Raw genomic sequence first — 10,203 nt, forward strand, 5'->3', positions numbered from 1 at the left:
CAAAGACTACATTTCCCATCACCGCCCGCGGCCGCGCCTGCCGGGAGGAAGCGCGTGCCCAGGCGGCGGCGGCCAATCGTCGCCCGGTACCGCCCTTCCCGCAACACCCGCGAGGGCCAATGGGAGGGCGCGGAGGCGCTGCCGGGAGGCCCTGAGCCTGGCGGGCGGCGGCGGCGGCGGCCTCGGCGTGTGGGGAACGGGAGCGGGAGCGGGCGGTGCCGCTCGGCCGCGGCTCGGCCCCGGCCACGCTGGCGCCCGGGGACCCTCCCGAGATGCCGGTGCGGAGCGAACGGTGCCGTGCGGGCGGTGCGGCGGGTTCGGCCTCCTCACCTCCCTCGGGGGCGGCCGCTAGTAGTCTGGTACCGCCGCCTCCCATCAACACGGCGCAGCCCGGGGTGGCCACTTCGCTGCTTTATAGCGGTGCCAAGTTTCGCGGGCAGCAGCGCAGCAAGGGCAATGCCTACGAGGTGGAGGTCGTCATGCAGGTGAGGGGCCCGCCGGCCGCCTCCTTCCCCCCCCACCCCGTCCTTCAGCCCCGGGCCCGGCGCGGCGGGGCCCCGATCTCCTCAGGCCGCGGTCGTCGTTCCCGCCCCTCCGGTCCCCTCAGGCCGCGGTCGCCCCGTTTTATTCCTTTTCGGACTCTAAAGCCGCGGTCGTCCAGTCTCCTGTCCCCTCAGGCCCCGTCGCTTGAATTTCTCACTCCCCGGTCACCGCCGTCCTCCCTGCCCTCGTTCTCTTCACCCCCCGGCTGGGGTCGGTGTCTGTTCTTCCCCAGTTCCCTCAGAGCCCGGACCTTGTTGTGTGTCCCATCCCCTGAGCCCCAGTGAGGCCTGTGGCTGAGGCAGGGGAGACCCCCTTCCCTTAGTCCCAGGGTCCCCGTTCCCCTTGGCCCTGGTGAGGTGAGAGCAGGGCGGCGGAGATCTCAGGGGGACCCTTCCCCTCAGGCCTAGAAAGGCCTGTGGTCCTCTCTGCCCCGCTTCCCCTCTGACCTGGCAGTGCCTCCCTGTGATTCCCCTGGTTCCATCAAGCCCGGTAATGGCTGAGAGTCCTCAGGCTCTGGAGAGATTTCTATCCTGCCCCCACCATGCGCTTTCCCTTCCTTTCAGGATCAGGGGAAAAGATCCTGTCCTATTCCTCTCAGGCCCTGGTATAGACTCCTTTCCCTCAGGCCCAGTGAGGTCCCAGAGCCACCTACTTGATCCCTTCCCCTCAAACCCTGAGGAGGGCCCACTGCACTCAAACCTTTCTCCTCCACCTCTTTGCCCCATTCCCTTTGGTCCTGGCAAAGTTCATAACCCAGGATCCCTCCCCCATTCCCTTCAGGCTCTTGGGTGGCTGTGTACCTCCATGCCACAGGGCAGAAGAGTAAGAGACCAGCTTAGAGCAGGTGGTTTTCTGGGAAGTCCCTACCAGTGGGACAGCCTGTATTTCAGGCCGGGCTGGAAATCAGCAGAGATCCAGGTCCCAGTCTTAGGTTGGCAGAGCATGGCTTGGCTGGACCTGGGACTCAGGGTTCCTTGTCCCTGGGCTGTCAGAGGCTCCACCAGGCTGAGCAGAGAGCCTGGGATGAAGTGTGGTGGTTTGTCTGTGGCAGGAATGCAGCCAGACAGCTGTAGTGCCCAGCTGTGCTGGGGAATCAGGACGCTGGGGAATCAGGACGCTGGCTCCCTGCAGTCATTGTCGCCCTGCATGCTTTATTTTTAGTCCTAGGGATTGGCATGATTGCTTTGGGCAGAGCTGGTGAGGTGTGGAGTCATTAGTATGCGGGCAAGCCAGACATCTGATACATGCTTTCCTATAGAGCACCCTGCGAGTCACAGCTTTGTTCCCAGTTTGGTGGCACGGGATCTGAGGAACTGTGGTTGAGCGTGCAGCGATAAAGCTTGCCATGTGTGCTGGCGTTGTGGAGTAGTATCAGAGCCCCAGGGTCAGCAGATGGGGTAGTGTTTGAACTGGACCGTCTGTTTTCACGTACGGTCCTCCACAGCACAAGCGTACCTGGTACGGTTTGCTGTCGTGGGGACATCCTATGGCTGATTAGCTTCACTGCACGCTGCCTTCTCGCAGGGGCTGGCTGTGGCTTTGTGCTAAAAATGCTGCTGTTTTGCGCGTGTCAGCTGAGAAGAGGTGGCTGCCTGCTCTCCCTGTGCTGAGCGCAGAGAAACGTTTCTTTTCTTTGATCACAGGTGGGAAAGATCCATCTTCACACAGTTGATGTTTGCACTTCCCCAAATAACTCACTTCTTGCTTTGAAAACAGATCTGGAGATGTCAGGGAAAAGCTTAGAAAATCCCCTGGTTTTAAAGGTGCTTGGAACAGACGCAGCCCCCTGCCTAGCTTCTGCACAGCAGAAGCAGTGAGCTGCAGCCCTGTAACTCAAAAGAAGGGTGGCATAAAGGCATTAGATCTGGGAGAAAGGCCTCTTTCAAAGCGCACGAGAGATCGTTTGTCTTCTGAGCAGGCTTTGGCATGCACCATGCTGGGTACTAGGCACAGAGTACAGGTAGCATGTTAGAGAGGCTTAGGTCAGGCCTGTTAAATAAGCAGACAGCAAAGCTCAGGGCTGTGCTTTCTTCCTCTAGCCTGAATTATCTCCAGTAAATACATGCTTTTTACTCTTCTCTCCCCTGAATGCCAGTTTGCTGGTAGCGGTTGACTGGGAAATGTGGGGGCTGGGGATGTGGGTGATTCTGCCAGTGGTGCTTTCACTTGGAGAAAACTGCGAGTCTCCTTCCTTCTGGGTGGAGAGGGAGGCATTTGCTTTCCATAGGAGACCTCTGGGCAGAGGGTGCTGCCTCAGTGTGATGGAGATGGAAGTGGGGTGGGTGTTGTCTGGCCTGGGATGTGGAGGCTGTCAGAGGTGAGCTGGGCCGCTGTAAAAGATCTTTCCAGGTGGTTCCCAGTCATGGGGAAGGGCTGCCAGCATGAGCAGTAAGCTGGACAGGCTGTACTGGCTGAAGCTGAAATTAGCCTTGGAGGCGTTAGAAACTTCTTTGGATCAATTGGGTGCCTTCATGCTTATGCTTATGGTTGGACTTTGCACTTTCTTCTAGCATGTGGATATGGAAAACTCCTATCTCTGTGGATACTTGAAGATTAAAGGCCTTACAGAGGTGAGTGTTAACTGCAAAACAACAAGAAAAGGTGCCGTGTAAAGGCTTTTCTTTTCCCTGGTGGGGTGGGAGAAGCTACCACCCACCAGAAATAGAAAGTGGAGGGATTGAGCATAGAGTAGATTTGACCACTATATAGTTTTAATAACTTCAGTCTGTTGTTCTTGGTGTGTCAAGCAAGTATGATGGGCGTCAGTGCGAGTCCTGAATGAGGAAGGCTTATCTGGCAGCCCTTAAGGTCTGAGCATAACCAAATCTGACCCTGCGGTCAGCTTTAGGCACTCTACCCGTGATGGTGTGTTGCTGAAAGAAAGTAAACTGGGACCCGAGCAGTCAGATCTTTACATACTTCCTTTCCCATCCATCCTCTAAGATTGCTCCTGGTGTTGGACTGTCAGTGAGAACTGTCTCCCAGGGGTGATGCTTCTATTGGCTGCAGTGCACTGTGTGTCTGTCGTTACGTGGGAGCGTTTGGAGAAGTTCGCTCACCCCAGATGAGTCTGCTATTCCCTGCCTGTGTTCTAATTCAGTGCCAATGCAAAGCTGAAGAGGAGCACCTTCTCCCTTGGTGGGGTGGCTTAATCCAGCCCTTGGGCTCTGTAGCAGTCACGCAGCAACTGCCTGGTGTCTGCTGGGGAGCGGTGCTGGCCGTAAACGGTCACTTGTGATCAGCTAGTTGGGAGCTTCCCCGCAGTCCAGCTCTGACACTGCTCCTTCTGGTTTCATGAAGTGAATGGAGAGGCAGAGAGAGGCTGGAATAAGAGGGTGGAGACTGTGTGTGCATACGAGTCAGGCTTTAAGAGGTGTGGGGCAGGATGAGTCAGCGTCCTGCTTGGAGGGACGATGGGAGCACCAGCTTCGGATTGCCCAGAGCTCTTGCTGCACGATGCTGCTTTTTGCTGAGCACGTGCACCTCTATCTGTGTTTGAGTTTCTGTCTCTAGGTGACCAATCTTCTGACCTCTCGTTCGTCTCCATTCTCTCTTAGGAGTACCCAACCCTCACCACTTTCTTTGAAGGCGAAATAATCAGTAAAAAGCACCCTTTCTTAACACGCAAGTGGGATGCTGATGAAGATGTGGATCGTAAACACTGGGTAAATAAATCTGGGGAGCAGATGTGGGTCTGATGCAGTCCTGGCTGAGCAGCTGGTTTGGAGGTGAGGTGCAGTGTGTGCCCAGGCAAGAGCTGTCAGAAGGGCCTGGAAACCTGTCCTTTTTGGGTGTCTCCCACCTTTCCTCACTGATACCTTTGCAACTAGAGGTCCCTTCAGCAGGCTCTTGGCTGTGATTTATGGGAAGGGAGGGGGCATCTTGTTTTCCACTTGCTCGCCCTGGGGTTGGAAGGGACCAGGAGCAATCCCCATCTCTTGACCCCCTAGGAGACCACACTCCTTATTTTGAAGGCTTATCGCAAAATGGAGTGGAGAAGGGGAGAGGTGCCCCTCTAGCACAAGCAGGGCAGTTGGTACCTGTGTCTCAGCCACCTCAGCCCTCTGCTTGTGATAGGGTGTGTCTGCCGCTGCACTCTGGATCAGGGCCAGATTTTGTTTGCCAGACTTTGATGTTTATTATGTTTCAGTCAAAATACCTTCCTCTGGAAGTGTAGGAGCTTCTCCAGCTGGGCTGGATGTGGCTGTGGGTGTCTGGCAATCCTCTGTGTTCCCCTGTGCTAGTCCTGGGGTGTGCATTTAGCACTGCTCCAAGGGAAGAGCAGCCCCTTTGGTGAGGAGGTCCTGTTCTGTAGCAGTTTTTCCCTCCTAAATAGCAGCTGGCACTAGTGAGCTCTACTCCTGGAGTAAGCATCCTGTTTTATTTTTTTCTTTTCTTTTTTTGTTGCAGGGGAAGTTCCAGGCTTTTTACCAGTATGCAAAAACATTTAACTCTGATGACTTTGATTATGAGGATCTGAAAAATGGGGACTATGTCTTCATGAGATGGAAGGTAAACTCTGCATGTCGTCTCCTTTGATGAGCTGCTTACAAGCGACTGACAGAGGCTTGTGGTGCCTGAAAGCTTTTTCAGCTATGATGGTTTAATGAAAGATCTCACCTTACCAACCTCGTAACCCACCATACTTGCAAATTCCAGTGTGACTCCTGTCTAGCCAGCTAATTGCATCCTTAGAGGCTGCAGTCATGGCTAAAAACACAACAGGAAAATCTTGCTTGGTGATGCTCCAGAGGACAAGAGAATTGGTGTCTCCAGTCCCTGTGTGGGACATGTGTGTTTGATGCAGACTGGCTGGTCCACGCCTCTCTGTTCTTCAGCTGGATTGATTCTTCCCTCTTTACATGAGCCTTGTGCAGCTACAGGGGGAGGAAATCATAGGATCATAGAATGGTTTGTGTCAGAAGAGACTTCTAAAGATCATATAGTACATGCCCCCCGCCCATGGGCAAGGACATCTTTCACTAGACTGGGTTGCTCCGAGCCCTGTCCAACCTGACCTTGAATGTTTCCGGGGATGAGGCATCTACCACCTCTCTGGGCAACCTGTTCCAGTGTCTCACCACCCTCACAGTAAAGAATTTCTTCCTTATATCTAATATAAATCTACCTGCTTTTAGTTTAAAACTGTTACCCTCTGTCCTATCACTACAGGCCCTGGTAAAAAGTCTCTCTCCATCCTTCTCATAAGTCCCCTATAAGTATTGAAAGGCTGCAATAAGGTCTCCCCAGAGCCTTCTCTTCATCATCACGTGGCTCCGATTGCTGATTTTGCAGTTGGCTTGGTTTGCAGGGGGCAGGTGTTGAACTGAAACTGGTCTCTTGCACTCTTCAGACTGGTTCTGTTCTCAGTTGTCTACTTCCCTGTAAGATGCCTGCAGTGGCAGGTGGTGAAAGAACACGCTAGTCTCTGTGTTCTGGGCTGCCGTGAGTGCAGGGAATGCTCAGCCAGGAATGCCTTTGTGTTAATGGGTGCCAATATTCAGTTTGGGAGGGCAGATTTGGCGGGGGGGGGAGGGTGGGTAGTATTTGACCGACATTTTAAAATGCAGTCTGTGTTTTGTGTGCAGGAACAATTCCTAGTCCCAGATCACACTATCAAAGACATCAGCGGTGCTTCCTTTGCTGGTTTCTATTACATCTGCTTCCAGAAGTCAGCAGCATCTATAGAGGGCTATTACTACCATAGGAGTTCAGAATGGTAAGGAAGCTTCCTTCCTCCTGTGGACGGAAGGGTGGCTCCTCAAACCAAGCAGTGACTCCTCTTCTGCTTGTCTGCAGTGTTGGGAATGTCCAGGTGGTGTTTCTCTGGGCTGGGAAAGAGGTTCAGTCTGGTGGCTGGACCTCAGGGCAGAAGGGAGGGCGTGTGTGCCGTGCTTGGCCAGAGCAGGCTAGCGCAGCCGATCCGTGTGGTATAAAGTGCTGCCCTTTTTGCATGGCAGGGGATAATTGGGCTGGCAAGGTGGAGCAGGGGAAGTACAAGGTCTGGAGATGTGCTGTGGCCCAGTAAAGCAATGGCCTGCTGCGTCAGTGAGGTACGTTAGGAGGCAGACACCAGCTGTGGTTCACTAAAATCATCCCTCCAGAAGCCTTGTCTCCAGTCCAAACACTCGCAGCGCTTGCTTGCTTCTGCCCTCCTGTGAGGACAGGCAAGTGTAAGGCAGCCTGATCTTGTGTGCAGGGTTGTGCTCCCTCAGTTTGCACTTTGCTCAGTGATTCAGGCTTTGAGCTTCTCCATGCCTTGGCCCTTCAGAGGATGTCGGAGGGGCCTTCGAGAGGGAGCTCTGTGCTTTCTCGCATGTCACAGCTTGGCTGTTGCTCCTTTCAGGCGGGAATCTTGTTAGGCCAGTGCTTTGTAGTCCAAGGTCCTTAGGGTGTTGCTGTAAGACGCAGCGAACAGTCAAAAGTTAATTGGTTGGTTTCTTGTTAGAGCCAGCCATCTGATAAGTAGCTGTGGAGGGCTCTTTTCCCTCTGACAGCCTTCAATATTTGTCACACGCAGCAAGTAAATCTGTAGGGTGGCTGGAAGCTCTCAGGGGGAGGGAAGGTACCTAGGAGGCTTTCAGACAAATCCCGTCAAGCTAAGCTTTGAAAGACCTGAGTGTAATTTGCAGTTGTAGCAAACACCGTTTGAACATGAAAGTTGTTGAACTTCAAAAGGTGTCCAAAAACCACAGTCAGCCCACCTCGAATGCAGCCTGGCTGCAGGTAGCTCAAAGGCACGGGAATGGAAATGAGGAATGATGCCGAGCCCTCACAAGGTTTTGGCACCATGGATAAGTGGGTGTTGGGTGCCTGAACGCCTCTGAGACTGTAAAGGGGAAGAGAAGAGCTGGCCACCAGGATGTCTGCTCTGTGGCCTGCCAAGCAGGAGCCATTAGTGCTAGGGGAGTTCTGTTGCTCTGTGTAATCATTTTGTCTGTCTTTTCCTTTTTTCCCAGGTATCAGTCATTGAATTTAACTCATGTTCCTGAGCACAGTGCTCCTATCTACGAATTCCGATGACAGCTGTCCAGAACTGATACCGCACAGAAGCAAACCGGGCAGGAGAGCATGGCCTGCCAGGAGAACTGTGTCCCTGTCGGAGCACGGGAATGCACGCTTCTCTCCTGCCCCTCGGACTCGTGAGAGAGAGCCTGAATGTTAACCCACCCAGCCCAAGGAGCGTGGCTGCTGGAGCTTGATTCTCCCTCCTGTCGAGTGGCGATTTGATCTTTAATCTGGTTTTAAGCTACCTTTAAATGCACTTTCTTATTGCACAGCTAGTTTCTCTATCACTGAAGTTCCTCCTGGCTCTCCTCTGGAAGCTGTTTCTCAGTAGCTGGAATCAGTGGTCTGTCCTCTGAGTAATAAGAAAATATAAGCTCAATGCTTATGTTTTCATTGTTACAGCCTGATATGGGTTGAAACCGCCAGGACTCAGGTTTGTTGCCCAGATTGCCAGCTCTGATGCTCCCAGAGCTGGGTCCCGTGTGTGAGGCTCTGCTTGGCAGAGAACTGCTCAGCTGCAGAGTCTGTGGGGGGAGTGTTGGCTGAGACAGATAAGGCTTGAACAAGTCTTTGCTTCGTGCTGGCTAACGAGGTTAGCTGGAGCTGCAGATCTTTCAGGAACGCCAGCCCTTTGGAGCTGGGAGCTGTTCCGGTGTGTGGATACGCCACTGGGAATTAATTTGATGTATGGACTTCCAGGCTCTCAGTAAAGTGGATCTGAACTCTGCTTATAGGTGTATATTTGCTCTTTACTTAAGTTAAGGGTAAAAAAGAAAAAAAAAAAAAGAAAAAAAAAGACTTTTAATAAAAAAATTATATATTTTTATGGTTCCTTTTCCAAAGGACCCTATGGCAAATGCACAAGTACTCAATTACATTTTACTGTTTTCACATTGAAAACCGGGAATGTCTGCGTTAGTTTTTATATACGTGTATGCTAGCCACTTTGGGAAAGTAACGGGAGTACAAGTGTTAAGCAGCATCACAGGGATAGCTCTGGGACTGTTCAGCATTTGTACTTGCTCTTCATGCTTCACCAACACCACTGCTTGATACCTTTTTACAAGGCAAAAAACAAGAAAGAAAAAAAACCAACAAAACAAAAACCAACAAAAACCCCCCCAGTAGCTCTCCTCTGACTTTGAAATGTTTCAAGTGATATAACTTAAGGCTTGTGTGCCAAAGTGTGTGTGTATGCGCGTGTGGTTTGTTGTTTTTTTTTTAAAAGACATTTTAAAAATTGGCCTTGGTTGTATATTTAATGTGACAGTCCCACCTGCGGGGCTTTTGTGAGAGTTTAGTTTGCGTTTTTCTGGCTGTTTTAAAAACAACCCCCTTAAAGCAGGCTTGTGTCGCGCGCTAACCGGGTGGGTGTTGAGGACGGGTCTGCCGCCTGGGAGAGGAAAGCAAAGCCTCCGCATGCCTAGCACCAAGGTGGTTTGGGTTTTCTTCTTTTTAACTAACTTTCTTCCTTTCGGTAGCATGTCTGTCTGGTTTATTGCAGCAGCTGAATTGCTAGTTTAAGCCTTAACGAGAAAATATTCAGGTCTCGGTGAGCCCATTTCCCTCATTTCCAAGTCAGGATCTTGCATGATCGGAGAAGTGGCTGGGCTGGTCTTGGGAGATGATGTGGAAATCGCCCGCCTCGTGCGAGCTGTTTACTGCAGATGAATCCTTTTCCCCAGCACAAATGGAGAGAGACCTGCTCAGGGGAGAAAGGGGGGAGCCCTGGCCCTTCTGTGGGGCAGGAGCCCCCCCCTGCGATGAAGGAAGCGCGTGTCGTTGTCTTGGCTGTTGCAGGTAGATTTGTAGAGTAGTGCGAAGGCAAGCGGGAGAGTGATTCGAGGTGCGAAGGGAGAGCAGCTGCGAGCAGAGCAGTTGGGAAGCGGATTCCCATTTTATTCTGCTCCTCTCGGAGAAACTCGTCCCCTTCGGGGAGAGGGGTTTTCTCACGGTGCTGGGAGATGTCCTGGTTTTAGAGGCGAAAACTGGCGGTGCTGACTGGCTGTAACCAAGCGTGGGGGTGAAGCCCCCTCCCAGGTGCTGTGTGGGCGCAGGGACCCAGCTCCGAGGGCTCTTTCCAGCCCTCCGGAGCTGTCTGTGTGCAATATTGGTGACGATGCCGGTCTCCTTGCGCTCCCCGGGGCTGCCGGTGCCAGCGTGACACTTGGGTTTCTGACGTGGTTTAGTTAATGCTGGGTTCGTTAGCAGAAGCTGGGTTAGAAAGGGTCCTGGGGTTGTTTAATATGTATAACTACCCCAAAACCTCAGAAGTTTTTCTTTGAGACTTGATAAGTGGCGAGAAGGGTGGGGAAGGAGCATCCTGCTCTCTGCCTGTCTCCTTCCCACTGTCCTGGAGCCAATTTCGGCTGAAATCCAAAACTTTGGGGGTGATGCCGCCCCATGGGACGCGTGTGGTGGGTGCAGAGCAGGTTGTGGAGCCGAGAGGTTTACCGGGGCTGTTGGTGTTTAGAGCTTCCTTCCTCTAAAGCCTTTGTTTTGATTTTCTTTTTCTTTGACTTGTTTGATGAGCTAAGGAGAGATGTTACGTATGTCGCAGTGTGGCGAGAGAGAACTGACTGGGGGGAGGATTTGGGGTAAGAAATGGGGTATTTGGTCTTACAAGAGGTTGCAATGTCTCTTTTTAACCGT

At 52.5% G+C, this 10,203-nt stretch overlaps 1 protein-coding gene across 1 annotated transcript; it reads left to right on the forward strand.

Moving 5' to 3' along the window:
• Positions 1 to 177: 177 nt before the first annotated feature.
• On the forward strand, positions 178 to 8,794 carry GID4 (GID complex subunit 4 homolog). Its single transcript, XM_049791171.1, has 6 exons — positions 178 to 485; positions 3,054 to 3,113; positions 4,101 to 4,208; positions 4,954 to 5,055; positions 6,132 to 6,262; positions 7,503 to 8,794. The coding sequence occupies exons 1-6, from the start codon at positions 273 to 275 to the stop codon at positions 7,564 to 7,566; spliced, it is 678 nt and encodes a 225-aa protein (XP_049647128.1). The 5' UTR covers positions 178 to 272; the 3' UTR covers positions 7,567 to 8,794.
• The last annotated feature ends 1,409 nt before the right edge of the window (positions 8,795 to 10,203 follow it).

This window comes from Accipiter gentilis, chromosome 33 (assembly GCF_929443795.1).
Source record: "Accipiter gentilis chromosome 33, bAccGen1.1, whole genome shotgun sequence".
In the NCBI taxonomy this organism is placed as follows: Eukaryota; Metazoa; Chordata; class Aves; order Accipitriformes; family Accipitridae; genus Astur; species Astur gentilis.

Excerpts from the sequence above, each read along its gene's own strand:
- GID4 (XM_049791171.1), top strand. The coding sequence starts at position 273 with ATGCCGGTGCGGAGCGAACGGTGCCGTGCGGGCGGTGCGGCGGGTTCG. Across the intron at positions 3,114-4,100 it reads AGATTAAAGGCCTTACAGAG|GAGTACCCAACCCTCACCAC; the intron begins GTGAGTGTTAAC and ends ATTCTCTCTTAG. Across the intron at positions 5,056-6,131 it reads ATGTCTTCATGAGATGGAAG|GAACAATTCCTAGTCCCAGA; the intron begins GTAAACTCTGCA and ends TTTTGTGTGCAG.